Source organism: Cryptotermes secundus, unplaced genomic scaffold (genome assembly GCF_002891405.2).
Source record: "Cryptotermes secundus unplaced genomic scaffold, Csec_1.0 scaffold542, whole genome shotgun sequence".
Classification (NCBI taxonomy): domain Eukaryota; kingdom Metazoa; phylum Arthropoda; class Insecta; order Blattodea; family Kalotermitidae; genus Cryptotermes; species Cryptotermes secundus.
The window spans coordinates 221,745-246,580 of record NW_019724590.1 but is presented as its reverse complement, the minus strand read 5'-3'; the positions used below and the strand labels follow the sequence as shown (position 1 = coordinate 246,580).

The 24,836-nt window shown below is 39.6% G+C and overlaps 1 protein-coding gene across 2 annotated transcripts in view; it reads right to left on the bottom strand.

Moving 5' to 3' along the window:
* Positions 1-24,836, bottom strand: part of LOC111862350 (rootletin) — an 85,473-nt gene that overhangs the window by 9,169 nt on the left and 51,468 nt on the right. For both annotated transcript variants that reach the window (XM_033750631.1, XM_023847659.2), the window contains 9 exons: positions 23,334-23,519; positions 22,565-22,809; positions 21,591-21,806; positions 17,710-17,911; positions 14,713-14,825; positions 10,845-11,021; positions 5,443-5,550; positions 2,458-2,637; positions 1,129-1,341 (listed from right to left, as the gene is read on the bottom strand). In XM_033750631.1, the coding sequence (XP_033606522.1) occupies positions 1,129-1,341; positions 2,458-2,637; positions 5,443-5,550; positions 10,845-11,021; positions 14,713-14,825; positions 17,710-17,911; positions 21,591-21,806; positions 22,565-22,809; positions 23,334-23,519 (1,640 nt within the window). The remainder of the gene's footprint in view (positions 1-1,128; positions 1,342-2,457; positions 2,638-5,442; positions 5,551-10,844; positions 11,022-14,712; positions 14,826-17,709; positions 17,912-21,590; positions 21,807-22,564; positions 22,810-23,333; positions 23,520-24,836) is intronic.

The following is a 24,836-nucleotide window of genomic DNA, read 5'->3' as shown; positions in this document are numbered from 1 at the left end:
GGTGAGTGGAGGTATACAAAACCACAAAGAATGAATTTGGAAAATATGTGTACAACATCAGAATATGCCCTTCCACTCAAGTTCACCTAAATCAACTGTCTGGTCTTCAAGCCATTTCCATGGAGAATAAAAACCTTGTATTTGGGACCAACACTGAATACCATATTACATTAAACAAGAATGTCAAACACAAACATAAACTTTTCATGACATACATTTACATCCTGTAATCAAAAACCTCAACACTGCCAATGATCGGGGGCAAGCGGTAGCACAGCTGGTTGAGGTACTATGTTACAAGCTGGAAGGTCACAGGTTCGAGTCCTGATGAGCCAGATTTTTTCAATTTACCTAATCCTCCCAGCTGCACTATGGCCCTGGAGTCAACTAAGCCTCTTAACAGAAATCAGTACCAGGAAACTTCCTGGGGGTAAAGCGCACCCAGCGTATATGGCTGACAACCTTACCGCCATCTGTGAGCAGACTCTCTAGACAAAATGTGGGAGCCTGGACGTCTCACAACCCTATGGGTCTTCACAGCCTATTACAGGGATAGCTTTACTTTTTTTACCTTTTACCTTTCAATTATCATGTAAATGACAGCTCAAACATGAGCTCACTTCTGGGGTCTTCAATATCTTCGCTCAATCACGAAAATAATCATCTCACCAACATTGTCCAAATGCCACAGAACCTTTCAGATTATAGTACAAGCTTCAAGCCTTCAACTGCAGGGCCAGCCATACACTACCTATTACAAAATGCTCGGTAGTAAATGCTGCTGCACAAAATAACTCACACTTCTGCAGATTACCTTCAAGAGAACAGATTTATACAGCTTGAAAGCCAGATCCTTCTCCAAACAACAGCACGATTCTTGATGCCCTCTATTAGTAGAAATGCTCAACAGAATGATTAACATTCAGTTAACACAATCAGCTCATAGCACAGGAAGGATCAAGGAACTGAAATATATTTCAGTCCTTGATACAAATTTAACAGGATAATTTGTTTTCTTATAGGAAATGCCTGTGTTACTCTACCAGACATAATTACATTGGTGAAATTTAAGTACCCAGCAATGAAATCTTAAGATCCTTCAAGTGAATCACAGATGCTGTAGCTAACCTGTTTTAGCTTCTCAGTACTTGATTGTGAGGTTGAACTTGTGTCCAGCAAAGTTCGCTGCAGACTCTGAATCTCAGCCCTCATTTCTGCTTCCCCAGTGTTCGCTCGTTCCAGTGTTAAGTTCAGTTGGTCGACAGTTGACTTTAATGAAGAACAACGCTCTTCAAGACTTGCAAGATTCCGCCCTTGCATTTCACACTTGTCCTGCAACTTCTGTGTAGCAAGAATTCTTAGGTTGGTATTAACTAAATCCATAGTGCACAATATTCCTTAAATTGTTATTAGTGATTCAGGCATTCAACAAATTTTTGTGCATTTGCAAAATAAAGTTTATTCCACGTGTTCATAAAAGCCCATCAATAGACCCTACCTTAAATCAGCTGAATACAGTCCACACCCTCACCCTTAAAAATTCACTGTAATATAATTCACCATCTACAATTAGGTTCCTCAAAAGGTGACTTCTCTTGAGGTTTCTCAACTGAAATTTTTATGTATTTCTCATCTCCCCCATACATACTGTAACGTGTTTGGAGTAGATACTCCCATAGTAACGCAATAACAGGGAGCCATTGCATAGACAATGTTAAAACAATGAATGCATTTACCCCAAAGATGAACAACAGAGTTTGTTGTGCTTGTTGCATAACAACAGACTGTCACAACAGCGGGAATGGAACCGTGAGGAATGGTGTCTGGAATCCAGTCCGCATAACGCCTATATAAGCAGAGCCAGATACCACACGTACAAATGAGACAGTTGAGATCACTAATTGTACTTGAGTGTGTAAGAATAAATGTGTGTGAAGTTATTTGTCACATGATATACCCAACACATGACAATACTATATTCCCACCCAACCAATCACTCCATATTTAATTATACTGACAATATTAGGTGAATTCTCTATAGTTCACTTTAATAATATCGCCACGCAGTGTCTGTAAGGTAACCAAAACTGTGTATAATTTGTTTTTTCCGACTCCTCCTACATTTATCATCTATCCCCATTCCTCTGTTCTTTCCTTTTAAAAACACTAATAACATCAAGCAAATGATGCAAATTTATCATTATGTTCTTTTCCCCCCATTCCTTCTGAGAGACCATGTTTCATTCCCATATAAAACATAATTAATAACATTATAATATTGTGTTTTAAATTTCTGGCTTTCAGAAAGGAGACACGGAGCATACAGTTCTTCATTTTACATGCTGTTGGTTTCATCACATATACCATTTCAGTTTCTTAATGTAGTTCCCGAGCACTTTGACTTATTAGCACTTGTTATCTCTGAAGCTGACAGGACAAGTCTGAAGGATCACATACCTGCACATGGGAGTCCTTCTCCTGCAGAATCATCTGCAGACGCTGCAGGTCTCCTTCTAAGGATAACCTTTGCAGTTCTAATTTTGTGGCCCGTGACTCATTACGGCTCAGTTCATCTTGCAGACTACGTTTCTCGCTCTCCAGTCTGGACATGGCTTGCCTCATTTTATCAAGTTTATCCTAGAGAGAGTACACATGTTTAGTAAATTTACTTTCCCAGTATCTGATCTAGGATTCTTTGCTTTCAATTCTTATGATTCCCTTAAAAGAATTCTACTAGGGCTATTAATTTTGTTATGATACAGTGAATTACTGATAGTTAGGGCAAGGTCACTATCATAATTTTCATATTTCTGTTTTCAATGAAAAGCATTTTAGCTGGTATTAATCTTATAAACCATAAGCATGACATGAGAAATTATTAATATCAGTTCAAACGTGATTCATGAGAGAAACACATCATTTAAACATAAAAAGATGAAGGAGTGATAGAATTACAGATTTCACCAATAACAGAATTTATTAAGGTAAGGCAAAGTTGTCTCTGTGCTTAACTAATTAAGCACCATGCCATGAAGATACATGGGGGAATGGATGTATAGATCCATGTTTTCTTGACCTTGGAACTAGCTGGAGGTGAGTGGTCAGTGTCATGCCCCAGCCACTTTAGTCCTGGGAAAAAGAGACCCCAGTACCACTTCGACAGGAAGTTGGGTGGATCCCAGAGACAGTCTGGAGCATGTAGAGAAGAGAAAATTCTTGACCCTACCATGACTGGAACTCCAATCCTTTGGTCATCTAGCCCAGGCATGTCCAACTTCAAACAGGTTGTCATCAACTTTTTAGTGTCAAAACTGCCAGTGATATACAACCCCCTACTATCGTCGTACCTCGCTCTAAGCAAAGCTATTGGTAAAAATAACACAAAACATGATGCTTGTTGTAAAAGCAACATACATTGAAAGTACAGAAAAATGGGAATGACTAATACATATTTTCCCTACAAAATCTGAATATAATCATATTATATTACAAGTGAATTTACATGCTTTCCACGTATAATTTCCTTATAGGCCTACGAAATCAACCAAAAATCATTCTGCGATCGACACATTGGACATGCCTGGTCTAGCCCATAGCCAGTCACTATACCAACTACACTATCCGCAGAATTTATTAAACACAACAGAAAAGACTGCAATGAACATGTGACGTCTGAACTTCTCATACTGATAACCGTGAAGAGTACTGTTTTTCTGGGAAGTCACTAGGTGGTTCAAATGTGACTGGGATCGATTGTTTTGTAAACAAGCCGCACTGCGCAGCAGCTGTGCGACCTTGAGAGAGTGAAGCCACAACCTCCACCCTCCCTCCTGTTAGGGTTAGAACCTATTCAGTCCTGTCTGGAAGTTGCTGGAGTGATGAGGGAACAGAAGGTACCGCGGAGTGTTGAACAACGCATTGTGATCAAATTACTCATTGGAGAAAAGTCCCGTCCGCTGAAATTCACCACAAACTCCAACAACAGTATGGGGAAGAACATCTCTCACGGACCCGTGTGTTTGAGTGGTGTAAATGCTTCAGAGAGGGCAGAGAGCGCATGGAGAATGAACCGCATGATCGTCGGCCGCCAACATCTGTCACAAAGCGAAACATTGATCGTGCAGACGCACTTATTCGTGAGAATAGGCGCATCACTATCAAGGAACTTGGAGCAATGCTGTCCATCAGTGTTGGTAGTGTAGAAGACATCATGAAATACCACCTGCACTATTGCAAGGTGAATGCATGGTGGGTACCATGCACTTTGACAGACATGAACAAAATGGTGTGCATGCAAGTTGCCAGTCGTCTCCTACAGCAGTTTGAAGACGAAGGTGATGCATTTTTGAAGTCTATAGTGACCATCGATGAAACGTGGGTGCACTACTTCATTCCCAAGTCCCAGCAATCATCATGCGAGTGGCGGCATACCAGTTCTCCCAAATACAAGTGAGCGCGGAGGAGCCATTCAGCAGGAAAAGTGATGGCAACGTTCTTCTGGGACTGGCAGGGGGTTATCCATGTAGACTTTCTGATAGATGCCAGAACAGTCAATGCAGCTTATTACTCAGACCTTCTGGCAACAGACGTGAAGGAAAAGATCCGATCCAAGCGGAAGAGAGGTGGAAAGCGGGTAGCCTTCCTTCAAGACAATGCACGCCCCCATATGGCCAAAACAACAATGGAAACCCTCTGGAAATTGAAATGGAACCTTCTGACACATCCGCCGTACAGTCCCAATTTGGCACCAAGTGATTTCTACCTGTTCAGAAGGCTCAAATCAGACTTGCAAGGCATGCAGTTTGTGGACGACGCCGTCATCCAGAATGTTTGGGAGTGGACATGCCGCCAACCACAACACTTTTTTGAAAAGGGCAACAGGATGCTTCCAGTACATTGGAAAATATGTGCTGACTCCGGAGGGGAGTACGTTGAAGACTGACATGTGCAAGTAAGTGTTTGGCAATTTTGGTTTAAAAAAAAAATCAGTCCCGGTCATATCTGAACCACCTTGTACTTATATACTCTGGTAGATGTTTACGGATGTTTCAGAGGAATGTACTACCTCCATCTTCAGGGTCGAAGAGTAAGCTAAGCAAGCAGAACAGTCCTGTTATCCTTTGAGCTTACCTTTACCACCTCCCACTGGTCAATACTGCCACAACCTATCTACAGAGCATCACATCCTAGAAGATAGTACTCCTCATAGTGTCATGAGAACCTAAAATTTTATACTGATAACTTTCAAGCTGAATTTAATGTACACTAGAGGTACAGCAGACTGATATAATCCAGAATAAAATATGTATGACAACATTTAATATAAACAGGAATATCAGATTTCACCAAAACCTGCTCAGTGCTTCAAAAGACAGAGAGATAGATATAACCCCCTTTTAAGTACAGCTACTCAAATTTGAACATGATGAGAATCACCAGTACCTCATACTGTCCCTTTTCTTCAGCCCCACTGCTAATGGTGAGCTCCAGAGCCATTACTTTCTCTCTCATCTGCTGCGCCTCTTCAGTTTTCTGCTGAAGAGCTTCTGTCTGTAATATGAAATATGGAACAGACTTAAATACACATTTTTACTGTCACTATGACAATCTAAACTGATTATGTAACTATAGCACCTCTTAAACAAATTGCTTATTATGGAACCCACGAGTGTAACATTGACCATAGAAGTAAGCTAACCTCAGTCATTTCAATCATTTCACAAATACACAACCTGTTTCTCTAGGATACATTATAATGATTTCTTCTGAAGATGTGCCTTCTCATGAGATTATATGTCAAAACGTTCTTGGGCATTATATCGCTTCTCTGTACTTGACTCAGGAGTTCCGAAAACAGACAAATGAAACAAGCTTTCAGTTTTAACAGTAAAAAAAAAAGGTAAAGTTGTCCCTGCACTTAACTAATTAAGTACTATGCCATGAAGACATATGGGCTAGTTGATGTACAGATCCACATTTTCTTGACCTTGGCACTAGCTGGAGGTGAGTGGTCAGCTTCACAGCCTGGCTGCTTTACTCCTAATACCCACTGAATATGAAGTTGGGTGGGCGCCAGAATCGGTCTGGAAGATATGCAGAAGAGAAAATTTTTGCCCCTAACAGGACTTGAACTCCAACCCCTGGTCATCCAGCCCATAACCAGCTGCTATACTGACTGAGCTAGCGCAGCTCCCCTTAGGTTTAACAGTGGTAAATAGTATTGAACTCTGGTGTTTTGATGCCATGTAGTTTGGTGGACTGCTAGTGATGTTTTTGGGCAATGTACTGCCCCCATCTTCAGCATATGCAGTAACACCTTGACAACAAATTTACACATTCCTCCAAAATGTCAGTAACAAGCTACTGGACTACATAGGTAACATCTCAGAAGACGCTACTCTTCAGAGCAGAACAAATCTTATAGTTTATGATACCTTTATTAATGTCTCATGAACTCTGAAAAAGAATGAGAATTCTGTGATGCACTTACAATAATTTGCATCCTGTTCAACCATTAACAACATCAGTGTCCAATATTTGCTATAAGCCACAATCTTATCTGAATACAGTATTGTATGACACGGAGTCAAATGAAAACAGGTCAGAAGCCAAAACATATTAAGGGATATTTCTGACCTCAAACGTAATCTTGAAAACTGTTAATACATTTATCCCACTGGGAGATAGATGGTCAGTCCCATCCTTGAAGAAGCTTGTGGGCTGTCTATGGAACCACATCTTTACCCAGCCACGCACATCTTCGTCTGATGCAAACCGATGTCCACGAATGTCTCTCTTCAGGTCTCCAAAAATGTGAAAATCACATGGGGAGAGATCTGGGCTGTAGGGAGGATGTTGAAGCACTTCCCAACCAAATCTTTGTAACATATTCCTCACAGAGTTGGCAGTGTGAGGGCGCGCATTATCTTGAAGGATAATGCTGTTCGATAGCATTCCAGGGCGTTTTGACTCTATGGCATGTCTCAGTTTCTACAAAGTGTCTTCATAGTGCTGTGCACTGATTGTGGCCCCATGCTCGAGAAATTCGACAAGCAGAGCGCCCTTGCAGGCGAATAAAAACGTCATCATCACTTTACTGGAACTTGTGTGTATGGCTTTGGATTTCTTCGGTGGGGGAGAATTCATGTCTTTCCACTGCTGGCTCTGCCATTTACTCTTGGTTTCAAAATGGTGGCACAAAGTTTTGTCCCCAGTAGCAATATGGGACAGAAAAGCATACACTTCCTAATGGTATCGTTGCAAGTGACCCAGTGATGCAGCCATTCTCTGAGTCTTTTGTTCTTCCGTGAGTTGAGGTGGAACCCACTGTGTGCAGATTTTGCGGTACAGCAGGTGTCTTGTCACAATGGCATGTACGGAACCGTGACTTATTCCCATCAAAAGACTAATTTCTTCCACAATGATCCGTTGGTTTGCCCAGATATGACCATCCAACGCAGCAACACCAGGAGTGATGACATGATGAGCCTGACCTGGGCGAGCATCATCTTGCAGTGACACACGTCCCTCTCGGAATCTCTTATGCCATGGCAGCACATGTGAACGTGACATGCTGTGTTTGTCGTAAACAGCAGACATGCGACGATTAATTTCTCATCCTTCTACTCCTTCAGCAGTCAAAAAGCGCACTACACTTCTTTGTTCTTCTTTACCCACCTCCATTACTGATGCTGGACAACCACACGTAGTGCTAACCTTTCTTCCAGCACATTAAACAAACAACTAGTGCGCAAGGGCACACTGTCACTGTACTTTCCTGAATCTCCACCAGATGTTGGTACCGTAAGCAAATTCCAGTGTTACCAACTTGTGCGCTGTGTGAGTTTTGTGTGGTGACCTGTTTTCATTTGACTGCCCCTTATATCTATTGAAACACTAATAGATAATAAGAGCTAACCAATTATTTCCAGAAGATTATAACCAAAAGCATAATAAAAGCCAGAAATAAAGTTTTTCATTTAAAATTTGAAGCCTTCATGGCAAATAAATGAGCTAAAATCTCAGTGATCAGCCATATCAATGTTGAACTAAAAGCCAAGGTTTCAGAGGCCTCCTCTGTCATCATAATCATCAAGCAATGTTTTCCTTTCTTAACAGATTTCAGATACAATCTGCTTCAAATATAATGCAGCAAAAACAGAAAGGAATTTGCCCTATCACAGACCTACTACTTAAGCCTTGCTGTATAGAGAATTTTAACCACATAAAAAGTTAACATGATAATTTTTATTTGGCTCCACTGATCATAAATATCGGAAAAGAGAATTCAGTTTATGTTTGTGCAACTTAATTATATATAAAAATAATATTCAGAATTAATTACAGTGTGTATAACATAACCCTTGCTTTGCAACCTGCGTCAGAGTGTAAAGGTAAAGTTTCCCTGTGCTTAACTAATTAAGCACTACACCATGAAGGCATATGGGGGAGTGGATGTATAGATCCACATTTTCTTGACCTTGGCACTAGCTGGAGGTGAGTGATCTGCTTTACCCCTAGGGAAAGAGGCCCTGGTACCCATTTTATAGGAGGTTGGGTGGACCCCAGAGCCAGTTTGGACGCTGTGGAGAAGAGAAAATTCTTGACCCTACTGGGACTCGAACCACGACCCCTCGGTCATCCAGCCCGCAGCCAGTCACTATACTGACTACGCTATCCTGGCTCATTGCTTCAGAGTGTTCCAATCAATTTTAATCCCTGCTGATTTTCTTTGGTCTCTTTCTAATAGTATATTCTACCATTAAGTCCATGCTGATGATGTTAATTTCTTGGATAAGAACATATATACCATAAACACAAATATAATAACTATTTGATATACATAAACAAACTGGACTACAAATAAAAACAAAAAAAAAAAACTAAGTACACAGAAATTCTTACTTTGTATTCTTGGAATTTACATTTTTCCCAGTTAGAGACACTTTTCATTTTTCCCAGCCAAAGACCCATAAGAACAACGTTAAAAGTTAACCAATTTCATGTTTACTCAAACTTACATTTTGCCTGAATTTGCTCTTCCAAGTCAACGACAACAGAAAAATACCTGATTGTGCATTTCTGATGTTCTATGTTTCTAAAGTCAAAGAAACACTGGTGCCATTGTACTCATGTTCAAGGTCCATCCTAGTCAGTTAGGCATACTGTTGAATACCAAACTTTCAGAACCTCATGTGAAAGAGCTATACAGATTTTGACAGGAGACAAATGACTGATTGAATGGTTCAAGAAATAACACAGTATGTAGATTAATGCATGCATTTACATTGTTAATATGTCCAAACATGTATGTTTCAGAAGGCTTGCCAAGGTTACTATATAAGAAAATGCACATATTTCTTTATGTTGCATAATTATTATTTCCTTTACCTTCACTTAAGTTGGCCCCTTCAAAAATGTAAAATCGAAATTCTATTGAATCTGTTCACGCTTCACAGTGAAACTGCAGGGAAATGTAATATATAATTATACTACTGTAGTGTTTAGACTCTTTACCGCGTAATGACCTCAAAAACAAATAATAAATCATTTGTTACGAACTGATTCTTAATAAGTAAGTATATGCAGCTGTCACTGGGTAACACCTTCACAAACAAACATCTTCCCATGGAAACGATTGGAGTACAACAATGAATGGTAGTTTCTACCCAGTCTGAGCCGGGATATTATAACTGAGACAAGTTTAGAAGTTAGTCAGTTGTTAGAGAGAGTTGTAAGGGAGTCTGTGAAAAGAAGACTTGGTGCAGTTGAAGAATCCCCATTGTTAGAAGGTGTTACCAGGGAAAAATTGGTGAAGGTACAGCAGATTGAAAAGACTAAGTGTGTGCTGTAGTGATTCGTAAAGTGTGGAGATCAGCATTGGCAATGTAATTAAGTGCAGCCATGAGTTGTGTGTTAAATTGGTCAATAAATCCAATTTTTGATCCAAAACCCCATCGACTGTCATTCCCCATCATGATAATATAAAATAATAAAACATAAAAAATAATTTAATATAAACACAAATAACAAATCCATCCACAAGGAGGCGATATGAGTAAGTAAAAAAAGTAAAAAGTAAAACTATCCCTGTAACAGGCCGTTAAGGCCCATATGGTTGTGAGATGCTGAGGGTCCCACATTATCTAGACAATTGGCTCAAAGATGGTGGTAAGGTTGTCAGCCTTATGCGCCGGCCGCACTTCACTCCCCAGGAAAATTATTTAATTAATTCCTGGTACTCATTTCTGTTAGAGGCTGATTCGACCCCAGGGCCACAGTGCAGCTGGAAGGATTAGGTCAACTGAAAAAAGTTCAATGACCTCACCAGGACTTGAGCCCATGACCTTCCAGCTTGTAGCATAGTGTCTCAACCAACTACGCTACCGCGTGCCCCTGGCAATATGAGTAACAAATGAAAATTACATTTATGACAAAGCTAGGAGCAGATAAATTTGAGGAATGTTTACTACTATTCATTTTCAATTATTTTATTTCCTGTCTTCTATCTGAAGACTAAAGTGCATACAAGTACAATGTTACATGTTGTATATGGGTGTGATACTTGATCTCTCATGCTAAGGGAAGAAAAAAAGATTGAAGGTGCTGTGGGGAATATTTGGGGCAAGAGAGGAAAAAACGGGAAGATGGAGAAAACTGCATAATAAGGAGTTTCATAATTTGTTCCACTTTACCAAATACAGGGTGATCAAATAAATACAAATAAGATGACCAGAGCAAGTAGTATAAAAGGAAGAAATGAAAAATGTATAAAAGATTTTTGTTGGAAAACCTGAAGGAAAGAGGCTTCTTGATACAAAATGCCAGTACTCAGTACTCCTTACCTGAGCCTGTAACATAGCCTGCTTCTGGCCCAATTTAGCTTCCAAAGTGCCTTTCTCCTCCTGAACAGCTCTCACATTGTGCAAGGCTGTATTCAGTTTTGCATCCACTTTGTTGTGTAGTTCCTGTGCCTCTTGCAGTTGTTTCTTTGCACTCAGAACTTGGGTTTTGAAGTCATCCTCAAAACAGAAGAACTTAATTATCATACTTATATACAACTTTTCCATTTTTTTCTACTTTATTTGTCAATCCTCTGCTACTTCCTGACATATTGATTGGTTCTGAACTTAATACCACACACTTCAAGTGCAGAGGTTAAATAATAAAGAAGGAAATGGAAGTTACAACCTCTTTATTATGGCCGTCACAACACAACAAATATCAAGATCAGTGCCTAGTTTCGGCTCTGCTACAGGTTTCGGCTATTAATAGCCATCATCAGGCAAATACACAGTTAACATATATACACCACTGAACTGCATTACTACTAAAATTGTATACAATACTATTAATTATATAAAACACTTAACATAAAATACAATAAATCAGATTATATAAAACAGAAGTTATAGTATAAAACCAAGAATAAAATTCTTAGATTGATGTTTTATATCATCGAATCAGTCGTTGGTTTTGTAATTTCATTGCATTCCCACGGACAAATTGGAATATTCTACATTCTGTGCATATAAAATTGTATAGGAGGCTCGTGATATAGATGTAGTAAATTAATGTTAATTTGAAAATGATATGAAAGTAATAGTATTAAATTTTGTGATAATCAATAACTGATTTTCCTATTGAAGATATAGTGTATATTACTTACTGTTTAGTCTGTGCCTCATCTTACAAAGTATTGTCCATTCTGTAGGGAATGTAAACAACGACTGATTTGGTGATGTAAGATTAGAGTCAATGCAAGGGAGGGAGGGGGGAGGAAGAGATAAGGTGTATGCGGAAGTGGTGGTAGGGGGGAAGGGGGTATAACTGTGTATTATGTTTTGTATGTATCAACTATTACATCATACATAGGATTAAACAATTTGGTAAAATTATCATTCAGTTGCAAATTTAGTTTGCTGATTTCGTAAATGTGAAATCTTTCATATGTTTCCAAGGTTCGGCCTTTCTTGCCGATATATAGAACTTCTAATGTTTTGTCTATCGTACTATATTCATGTGTGGTGTCTAATATATGTTGAGCAAATTTTGAGCTTTGTCCGTTATTTTTTCTGCCTTGTATATGTTCTTTGAATCTGACCATAAAGGTACGTCCGATCTGTCCTATATATTTTAATGGACAGTCAGAACATTGTAGTTGGTAAAGCCCACTAAGATTATACATATCATTTTTGTCATCATTTACTTTCAAGAGATGTTTTATATTGTTTTTTGTCTTATATGAGATACCAACTTCACTATTCTTGAAAAGTTTAGTAATAGATCTGATTTCATGGCCGAAATAGGTAGAAATGGTACATTTATTTTTCAGCGTAGTATTTTTTGTGACTGTGGTTCTGTATGGGTGTGAAACTTGGTCTCTGACATTAAGGGAGGAACACAGACTGAGAGTGTTTGAAAACAGGGTGTTGAGGAGAATATTTGGACCAAAGAGAGATGAAGTGACAGGAGGTTGGAGAAAACTGCATAATGAGGAACTTCATAACTTGTACTCTTCTCCAAGTATAATAAGAATGATCAAGTCAAGGAGCATGAGGTGGGGAGGCCATGTAGCACAAATGGGGGCGACGAGGAAAGCGTACAGGATATTGGTGGGAAAGCCAGAAGGAAAGAGACAACTGGGAAGACCAAGGCGTAGGTGGGTGGACAATATTAAAATGGATCTTAGAGACACAGGACAGGGTGGTATGGATTGGATAGATCTGGCTCAGGATAGGGACCAGTGGAGGGCTCTTGTGAACACGGTAATGAAGCTTCGGGTTCCATAAAATGCTGGGAAATTCTTGAGTAGCTGCAGAATTGGTGGCTCCTCCAGAAGGGCTCAGTTCCATGAGTAAGTAAGTATTTTTTGTGGAGGGTTTTTGTGTTAGTTGTATGGTATTTAGTGGGTAGTTATTATTATTTAGAATAGTTCTAACCATGTTTTCTCCTATGTTTTTATTGTTATGCGAAAGGGGATATTGATTCAATCGATTAATGAAAAAGTTTATAGCAGCTTTTCTGTGTTCAAATGGGTGACATGAATCATTGTGGATGATTAGATCAGTAGCTGTAGTTACTTTCATCATTTTCAGATTAACATTAATTTACTACATCTACATCACAAGCCTCCTATACAATTTTATATATACAAAATATAGAATATTCCAATTTGTCCGTGGGAACGCAACGAAATTACAAAACCAACGACTAATTCGATGAAATAAAACATCAATCTAAGAATTTTATTCTTGGTTTTATACTATAACTTCTGTTTTATATAATCTGATTTATTGTATTTTATGTCAAGTGTTTTATATAATTAACAGTACTGTAGCCAATGTTACTAGTACTGCAGTTCAGTGGTGTATATATTGTAACGTGTTTCGTTACTGAAGACACCATTCAGATTGTTAATTGGTTTATTTAACAACTTACAAGTCTCGGCTACAATTGATTATAACACTGTTGCGGGGTTTCACACTTTATAACCCTATTCGCAATAATCTCTTCACTCTGCGGGGTTTCACACTTTATAACCCTATTCGCAATAATCTCTTCACTCTGCGGGGTTTCACACTTTATAACCCTATTCGCAATAATCTGTTCCCTGTATCACACACTCCCAGTTACACAATTACACACACGTCCGGTTCTTCTTTCCGTGACTGCTATACTCGAACTGTGTCACTCCTGATCACACACTAACTCTCGCTTGCTGCTCAGCCAGCTTTTATTCCGTTCGCTGTTGCCTGTTGCCCGTGTCAACAGCGGTGTTGCGTGCCACAACACAGCAGGAAGCTGTGCTACGTCATAGTGCGGGGGGGGGGGCAGAGTGCTGACTCACCTGCTATGTCAACACTGGGGAGGGAGGGGGTGTCCTCCATTGCGCAACACGTCACAATATGTTAACTGTGTATTTGCCTGATGATGGCTACTGATAGCCGAAACATGTAGCAGAGCCGAAACTAGGCACTGATCTTGATATTTGTTGTGTTGTGACAGTTGTAACAAAGAGGTTGTATATTGTAACACAACAGGATGCATGAAATGAAAATTAGAAGTGGAAGATACAATGAGAATGGTAACCTGCTTGCTCAATCTCACACTATTTGAAATTAGTGGAAACATTATTTTTAAGCAGCTACGAAATGGTTATGAAGTAATTTTGTTAGGCCAAAATCACAACTGAAAAGTTGAAAAGATTCAAGTGCTATATACTGACCAAATTCTGGTAGAATTAATGCAAGCAGGCAGTAAAACATTATGTTCTGAGATCCATAACATTCTCTTGTGAATGAGGAAGAACTGCTATAGTGGCAGAAGGAATCTTAATTTTACCTGTTCATAAAAATGGCGGTATAAGACTGACTCTAGTAACAATCAAGAGATTTCACTTGACATTATACAAAATTTTATTCAAAACTAATTTTGAAACTTCATTTCATGGGCTGCAGCTCATTCTTACAATCAGGGCCCTAGAAACAGAGTCATGGTAGCAAAGCTATTACATGTGTGGAGGGAACAGGAAATATTACTACTAAAATTTAGGTTCATAAATGGTTCTGTAGTTTATTTCATATTGCCTTTTCAGTTGCATAAGTTATATCATGCTAAGTGATAGTTTAAGATCTGCTGCAATTTATTTATCGTGCTGTCAGTCATAAATAACCATTAACTAACATTTTAACATAATTTTCAATTTATTACCCTCTCTCGTTCTATTTGTGCCACCTGCTGCATCAGGGAGCGAACACCTTTCCTTATAATTTCTGGGTCCACATCCATTACACCATCTCCTCGCCCTTCACCGTGGTCTTGAACTGCAACATGCCAAGGAGTGACAGATGCCTATTCATAAGATATTTTATTCTGACATGAAGAGGAAATTCTTACAGTGAAGTTTGCTACAACAGTTCTGACTTGTCACTCAAAGACAAGCTCATAATATAATAATAATAATAATATAAACCGGAGGGCAGTGAGTCGGGCCTTCAACACACCACCTAAGTCATCACAGTCATTACATCAGTCACATACATTCCACACGAGGCAGAATTTGACAACATTTTGAGTAGTAAGACTTCTGCATTTCCTTTATGGCAGTAAAACTACAGCAGGCAGGCTGACATGGATAACTGACAATAATCAAACATATCAATATTAGATATAAGCCCTAAGTGATAGCAAATATAAATATACTAACTGGAACAAAGTTACAGAATGCAAATACACAGTCTATTAGGTTCAATCTTATTTAGATATAAATATATGTGCACACACATCAAAGTGTTTGAACAGGACATGGACACAACTGCTTTCTTCCACATCCTTCCCAGTTCCCCGTTTAGCGATACTACTATGCTGTTTTGAAGCACTGAGCAGGTTGGCATAACAGTAACACTCCATTTAGATTTGTATTTGGGAGGTGCTCAGTTCAAATCTCACCCAGGACACCAGCTATCCTCAGTGAGGTTATTCAATTTTGTATGGTCCCTCCAGTCAAGTACCTCACTTAGGCCACAACCATTTCTTTCCAAGTTCTTTCCAATTATTCTCTAATCCTACCATTCATAGCTATACAGGATGAGATACCGACAAGACTCACAAAACAAACCACCACTACCATCATGACACCCCAAAAAACAAAGCTATACGATCTGAGCAGTTGGTACACTATTTAAGTAACCACTTTTTAATGTTCTGTTGTCACTACTTATAGTGACTGTCTATGGGCTGGATGACCAAGGGCTCTGAGTTTGAGTCCCAGTAGGATCAAGAATTTGTTCTTCTCCATGTCGTGTAGACCAGCTCTGAGGTCCACCAAACCTCCTATCCAATGGATACCAGGGGTTCTTTCCCCAGGGATAAAGCAGCAGGGGTGTGAAGCTGACCACTCACCTCTAACTAGTGCCATGGTCAAGAAAAATGTGGATCCCCCATACACCTTCATGGTGTAGTGCTTAACCCTTTTGCGCGGTGATTTAAATTCCGCTGCCGTGTCTCTCCGGCGGTAATATATTCAGCCGTCCATTTAAATTTTGCTCAAAAATGATTTATTCATCATTGTTCTTAAATTATATGAGATAGGATCATGAAACTTTCAATAAAATGATCTTAAAAGGTGGTTTTATAACCTTGCCTTATAATATGAGCGCCCGTTATCTCGGCAATGGAAGCAGTTGGTTTAGAATTTGAGCAGTGTATCGTACGCCTTGAAGCATGAAACTTTCACTAAAATGATCTTAAAAAATTGTTTTATAACTTTGCCTTATAATATGAGCGCCCGGTATATCGGTAGTGGTTCAGATTTTGAGCGGAGTGTTGCACGCATTGAAGCATTCTACTATACACAGCGCTGACTCACATCACCATACCAGTACTGCGTATCTCTCTCATTTGCTCTTTTTCCGTAAACAAAACATCTTCTGTGCGGCCTTGCCTTCCCCGTGGGGGGAATATAAGAAGAAATGTCTCTCCGTGAGTCGTATCCCTACCCAGATTAGCTGCAGTAAATTCAACCTTTATGTTATCATAACAAGTGTTGGTGCTTCTGCGTTTCATTTTCCATCCATTTTGGCGGCATAAGACGTCGTAGGGGTGACCACAGAATTCATGAAGTTATTCTAAGAACTGGCTGGTATGTAGTGCACGAAAGCAGAGCTGAACTGGCTCAAAAAAAATATTTATGGCCATCCCTCGAAACGACCACCAAGGTCAGTACGATAAAATGGAGTCAACTGGAGCGATAATACATGAAGGAATGCGTTCTTTTCCCCCTACACACACACACACACACCCATCGTCACAGGGGGTGACCACAGTGTTCTGCCTTAATTTGTGGCGTTTTTCTAAGAACTGGCTGCCATGTACTGTGCGAAATCAATCGATGTTGGAAGAATATATTTTGGATAACCCTCTTCTAAGAATTCCAATTGAGTGTGTTATTGTGGCCAGCTCAGGGCAATATGATATTATAAACACACGTCTCTGCTGTTTATAATTTCATAAGAAACAAAACAGGCCTTTCATGACAGGAGAACGGAGAAACCTCTCCCAAGATCAACAGGAACTTTGCTGCAAGACAGGCATATGTAACGATGACTTGGCGCAGATAAAGTCGTGTCTTATTTATACTCTGTTCTACTGACAACAGGCCAGCGAAAAATCTAACAATCTACAGCAAAATCATCAATTATTATGGGCGTTATAACGTAGGTGTGCAGCTGGACGAAACATACACGTCGAACCCCCCCAGACGATTTAAATCCCTGACGAAACATACACGTCGAACCACGGCAACGGGTTAATTAATTAAGCACAGGGACAACTTTACCTTTTACCTATGTTGTTACTACTTCCAACTTTAAGCTTGACAGCTTCTGTCTCAGAAATGGTGGAGTCCATTTCTAAGGTGGGAGCTCCTACAAAGTGAACTGCCCTGCTCTTGACAGCAGGATGATGAGGAAACTTACAGCTTAATATGAATTCTGAATCTTAATAGGAATCTCATAGTTCTCAATACAGCGTAAATTTGTTCACATTGGATATGATCTGTCTCTAACCCAAAACCTTTGACATTAAAATCCAATGCCTATCTTTATACACCAAATCAATTTTAAAAATTGTCTTAACCAAGTAATCAGCTATGGCAATATTACTTTCTTCCTGTGTTTAAATACTAATGGTGGGGTCATAACTCTGTACCTTTGGCAGGACTCCATCTTCTTGAAGGACTCATCAGTTTGTAGGGCAAAGTCACACTACCATCAAGTTGTATTCCTGCAATTCTTCTCAGTGTAGAGCCAACACTACTTAGTTTCTGCTCCACTTCCTTCTTGGCTCCTTCCAACTGCATTAACTGTGCATCCAGAGCACGTACTCGGCCCTCAGCTCCTCCCAAACGAGCCTAAAACAAGTAAACACTACTTAGTTTCTGGTCAGTTTCCTTCCAACTGCAGTAACTGTGCATCAAGATTGCCATCAGCTCCACTAAAAGAACTTTGAAATGAGAATTATTCATGTTATATATGTTACATAAAATACAAAAAAAATATTATTTCCGTATTCCGTATTGTGGGGGTGGGTTTCCCCATGCACTTAGACCGGTTACTGGTCCATTGTGCGTCCCCCTTTAATATCTACTGTCGCCATACCCTACCGGTACTGGTGCTCACTATCAGCCCCTTTCTGCCAGCGAGGTTCCAACCTCTTACTGGCAATGGTATCTAATAGTTAGTCCCTCTCTGTCAGCGAGGTAGTCCCTCCTCTGGCAGGGGTTCCTAGTCCCTTTCTGCCAGAGAGGTCCCCCTCCTCTGGCAGTGGTACCTGATACTTCCCCCATCTACCGGAGGAATTGGAAACTAGTTGGGCGGGAAACTTGGCCTAATTTTGCTCAGAGGTCTCCTAGAGACATGAGGTTCTTTTACGTGCCGTAAATCTACGACACGGGACCCATGGCTTAAAGTCCCTCCCGGATGACTTGTTCCCTGAATTTTTCCACCCTTAAAAATTCCACGACCTCCGCCGGGTTTTTGAACCCACTTACCTTGAATCATGAGGTGGGAACGTTACCCCTAGACTACAGAGGCCGCTAAAAAAAAATATTAAATTCAGCCAAAAGTAATTTCTTGAAAGAACTACTTATTTGTTAGAAAAAATCAGATTACATATTGTCACGTGTAGGGGTGTGACTATAGATGGGGTATTGATCGAATGAAGTGGATTTATTGACCACTTACATGTAGCACTCAGAACTACGCATAATTACAGCGCTGTCCCTCATCTACACACTTCACAGTTCACTGCTACACACACGCTATTGTCCTCAGTCTGTTACACTCTCCGCTAGTCGTTTCCTGGTAATACATTTTAACACAGGGACTATAAGTTTCACTGAATTACACAGTCCAAATATCGCGATACTATAGCACACAAAGTCTTCTCTTCACAGCCAGACTTTCAACTCCACCGAACTGCACTCAATAATTCTGATGTCTCAGTTCCTCAATTTACTTCCTCTGCTGCCAAGCTCATATCCTGGTAGGCTGGCATCCCGAGACTCAACAAACTTTCAGTTGCCATCTCTTCTCAATCATCTTCAACTGCTGACTCAAAGAGACTTCCCCAGTTTTCCTGACAACAACTGCCAACTCTGGAACTCTCAATCCAATTCTTTACTGCAAACGCCATCTATCTCATTGCCATCTCTTCTCAATTATCCTCGCCCAGCTCAACTCTGGACTAACTGCTCATGTGGAACTCGACTGACTACCTCAACTGAATTCTTCTTTATAACAACATTGCACAGACCAAACAGAAGACACCATTTTCACCAATAACCATGTTGTGTGTCTACCAATCAGTTGCTTCAAAACAGATTCTTCTATTGTTGTGTGCATGTTTATTTCCACAGGAACATATTTGCTGAGCTGTTGCCTAGCAATTAACTATTCTGGCTTTCAGGTGTCATGTCACAATATGCACTTGCACAGGTGACATAGCAGGATATGTAGCTGGCAGACTGACTAGTCTATGCACACATGTCAGTGACTCACAGGGACAGCTGATATGATGATTTCTATACCTCTCTAGAAACTGTGCACTGTGAAACCTTTCTAAGAGCCATCTGGAAAGAGGCAATCATGTTCAAGTGCAAGTGGTTCACCAAAAAAGAGTATGAAGATGAATTATTAAAACAAAACTCTGTGGCCTGTAGTCCACAAGCGAACTATACCAACCGAGTAACCACTGCTTGTCGGCGAAGTTAGTGTCAACATTTGCAGATAGAGGGTGTCACGTGATCAGCACAACAAATCCCAATGGCCGTTAATCTCAGTTTTCTAGACTGGAGCTGCTATTTCCTTCAAATAACTCAATTATCCTCACGAGGCTGAGTGGACCCTGTTTCAGACCCACTACTTCTCAGAAAATCTGGTAGCGCCGGGAATCTAACCTGCGACCCCCGGATCTGTAGGCAGAACCTATGACCACTAGACCACAGAGGTGGTCGAAGATGAATAATACTTAACACAAAACACTAAGTGTGAAGAATGCTGTCTTCTGGGATATGTCTTTATATAGTCTGGAGAAGTGTATTCATTGGATCCTATAGGGTTCTGATGATGTGTCTTCTATTACCTAGAATTCCAAACAATGGAAAAAGTCCAAAACCCAAGTAATTCTAAGTTTATTGATGTTTCAGAAGAATATTCTGCCTCCAACTTCAGGGTCAAGGAGTAAACCAAATAAATGAGCAGAAAGCAAAGTGACATGTGTTTTTACTATAAATCTGGACCAAAATAATTCCCATGGAAAAACATCTCTACTGATAATATGGGAGTGGATGGAAAAATAGAATTCACATTACAGAATTCCACAATATGGACATGTTTTCAGAAACAAATCCCTTCTGTGAGTAAAGTAATGTAAAAAGTTTTGGTGTCTATAACATGTCAATGTGACAATCAGGAATTAAGGAGGAAATTGTTTCACACAGCATATCTTAATAAGATCTAGATATAAACCATACATTACATTTCTTATGATGTTCTAACTGAACATGTTATCAGATTCATGTAATGTAGGGATTATATTCAACTGACAGGAACCTAAATTATATTCACCTGAAAACTTTCTGTGGAGATCCTCCCCATAGCACCATATTTTAACAAAATCCCTTCAGTAGTTTTGGAGAAAAAACAAATGGACACACAGATGGACAGATCATCATGAAAAAAAATATGAAAAGTATTGTTGATATATGGACAGAAATTTTCATGAGGGTTGGCCACTTGGGGATGGGGAGGGAAGAAGCAAATAGAAACACGTGTGGCAAATGGAAAATAGATAAAAAATGAAAAACAACCGTATATTTTCTCCATAAAGTAAATGTGAGCATAAAAATAAAGTCAACAGTATTGTAGCTGACCTCTGCTGCTTGCCTCTTCATTTCTTTAATTATGCTGTGTGAAACAAGACTTATAATGCAACTATTATTTGTAGAATGTTGCTTTGACCATCTAGTTCATGTTTTATACATGTTTATGACATCTTCTGACCATATATGGCCATCTTCAGGCATATGACTTGCATACACTGTTTCACTGCACATGTATCACTTTCAAGAATATGACAGAAATAGCAGCAAAACATACATACATCCATCCATCCAAAACTCTGCACAAGCACTAGCATCACAAGGAAATATTACTCCCAGCAGCCATGAACATTCAACAAGGGCTGTCCCTAATGAATAATACATGAAATTACATTTTAAGCAGTTTTTGTTAACAATTTCATTCACATTAACAAGGTCCGACTTGGACACAGAACTTTTATACTCATAACGCAGAATTTAATAATGGAATGATTATGGATGATGAACTGGAAAGGTTGGCCTGTTTTAAGGTACTAACCCACCATGTCACATGACAGGTTATGGAAAGCTACGTGAACACTTTCCCAGCTAAGGTTTAAATTTAGGTCCTCTCAAAAATGAGGCACAAGCCCTAACTATAACATTGTAATGTCTGGTGTAAATGATCTGGTCATTCAAATTCCACAAGGCATGATATGGAGTCAGGTACCTTCAGTTCCTGAATTTGCTGAGTAGCATCTGCCAGACAAACTTCCAAGTTGTGTTTCTGATCTTCAAGCTTCCTTTCTCTGCCACGACCATCCTCAAGTCGCACAAGCAATTCTTGTTCTCTGGCTCTCCAACGCTCCTCTTCTTCCTCTCCATGCGAACGCATTCGACTTAGTTCCTGCCTTGAAAGGTCAAGGCTTCCATCAAGCTCAACAATCTAAGTAAAACACAGCAAATACACCAAAGTTTGTAATTAAATAATCTTTTATGGACAAAAGGTTGTTAGTTCCATGCCCACTGCTGTGAAACATTATCCTTCAAGCTAATGACTAACTGAAGATTTGGAATGTTTGTGAATGAAGAACTGAATTAGAAGGAAAAGAATAAAACTACTTCAAGGAGCTTCATGTTCTGTGCTCAGCATTACAATTACTAAGGTGATTAAATCAAACACAAGATGTGTTGGGCACACATATCACAAGAAGCAAACAACATATCTATACAGAAATTCAAGTGGAAAAATTCATGGAAAGAAACCAGCTGGGAGACATAAGACACAAAGGTAAAGGTAAAGTTACCTATGGACTTAACTAATCAAGCACCATGCCATGAAGACATATGTGGGAGTGGAGGTACAGCTCCACTATTGTTAACCTAAGCACTAGATGAAGGTGAATGGTTAGCTTCATGGCCCTGCCAATTTACCCACTTGGGAAACAGCCCACAGTACCCAGTGTGAAGGCAACTCAGTGGGCCCCAGAGCTGGTCTGAACATTACAGACAAAAGAAAAATCTCTTGCTCCTACCAGGAATCGAGCCCTGATACCTTTGTTGAAAAGCTAGTAGCCTAATTGCTATCCTGACTGTGCTATCCCAACTCCCAATCTTGGATACACAGGCTGTGAAAATGTGGACTAGGTAACAAGAGCTCCAGTATTTTGTGGAAAAGGTGCAGAAGATGAAGCAATTTCTTACCTGTTTCTTGAGCTGATGCAATTCCTGCTGTGCTCTCTCCTTCTCCTCAATTTCTGTGGTAAGACGTGCCTGCAGTTCCTTCTCTTCATTCTGGATCTGAGTGCTGGTAGCATGGGACCTCTGCAACTCTTCTTGTGCACTCTGTAGCTGATGGGATGTCTGCAAATGCTGTCGCTCCAAGTCTCGAATTTGTGCCTGAAGACGTGCACGTTCTACTTCTAGACCAGTCTTTGCATCTTCCAGTGCTGCAAATGATATGTCAATAAATGCGTTAGTACCAATATGACAGCCATGCAATCTTGTGATGTGGAAACGTATTTGGAAGAGAGAAAATATAACCATATAACATCATCATTCTCCAAATACGCAATTATTTAGCATAGATAAGAGTAATAAGTGGCATCTCCAGGTGCTGAAAATATAGTACTTTCAAACAATCCATGGAAACCGGGAGAAGCAGACTGACCTGTCTGGTCAGTCTGCTTGTACCGGTTCTCACGGTCTCTTCACTTGCGGATTTCTTATTTTCCTTCTACCCTGAAGATGGAGGCGATACGTTCCTCCGAAACGTCGGTTAACACCACATCCCAGAAGACTGCTTTCTTCATAGTCACTGCCGTGAAAACCTCAAATCTTACTATCCATGGAAATACTAAATTATCTTACAAAACATAAAATTTATCGTGAGTATATGAGGACACCTTTTTTCCAGGTATTAAATTAGGAAAAAATTGTCATCTTTTAAATATTACAATAACTAGAAGCTTACCAGAAATTTTCTGGAAAGCTTCTTCCAGACTTCTTCCTTGCTCTCTCTTTTCCCCTTCAATCCTCTTCACGTAATCTCGGAGCTCCTTGTTAGAACTGTTGTACTTCTCTTTTTCATAGTTGCTGTCTGTCAGCTGCCTTCGTACATCAGTCAGCTCCTTGCGCAATGTTTCACTGCTGTTCTCAGCTGTGAGAGATTATTCATAAGTATCATAAAAATATACAGGGTATGTTAGTACAGCAGACCCATGCCAATCCAAATTAATTGCGGGGTTAGGTCATCCAGATTAATGAAGCAAAATATAGAACTAAAAGAAATGTAAAAAAAAAGAAGAAAACTTAGAAAACAAATAAATGGGAAATGTAATAATATAGGTAGTGTCAACAAAATAAATAAAAAAATATCACTGCAGCAATTTCTTCCTCTGTCAGAAGCTGAAATCCAGGGTCTCCTCCATCCAGTTCAAGCCAATCTGTGATATTTTCTTGCATGGTTTCAGTCTCTCCAGCTGCCTTCCAGCTGCAGCTGCACAGTCTGAAAGTCTTGCAGCTCTAATTCTTGCTCCTAAATCCCATGCATCTTTAAAGTATGTATTCACTGTGAACATATCTTTCATTTTTCATATTTCGACCTGGATTATTTGACATCCCAATTAACTGTATTCGGATTAGTGAGGGTTTACTGTAATGGAAAAGATGCTTTTAAATTATATTTTGCTTGTCTTTCTCTTGTCTGCATTTACTGCTGGGCACTTAGATCCTCTATGCAACAAGCAGCCGTGGATAAACAGACCAATACAAGTGGTTTCAACTGAAGATATATATATATATCTTTATTGAGTTATGTAGAAAACTGATCACATATAATTAGAATGATTAAGTAAATAAGGATGAGATGTGCAAGGCATGTAGCACACATGGGGGAGAAGACGCATGTGTACAGAGTTTTGGTGGGAAAGCCAGAAGGAAAGAGACCACTATGAAGTCTTAGACATAGGTAGGAGGATAATATTAAACTGCATCTTCGAGAAACTGGATGGAATGGTAAGGAATGGATTCATCTGGCTCAGGGTAGGGACCAGTGGTGAGCTCTTGTGAACACAGTAATTTACCTTTGGGGTTGGGAAATTCTTGGGTAGCTGAGTAAATGGATGATTCTCAAGAAGGGCTCAGCTCTATGGAGTTAGTTACTTAGTAAAAAAAACTGATAGAGTGAAACCTTCCTTTAACCTTTATCGGACGAACGTCATCATATGATGTCATTAAAAGTTAGGGCAGCTGGCCGAACGTCATCATATGATGTCGCGGATTCCACGCGTGTAAGGTTTTTTTAATATTATATTAAAAATATAAATTGTTGTTCTATTTACATGATTTTTGGTCACCACCTTTATAAGGAGACAGCCTTCGTTCCTGCATGATCTAATGTAATCTAGGGACGTCATATGACGTTAAAAGTAAGGACAAATTTAAGAACGACATCATATGATGTCGCGCATACCAC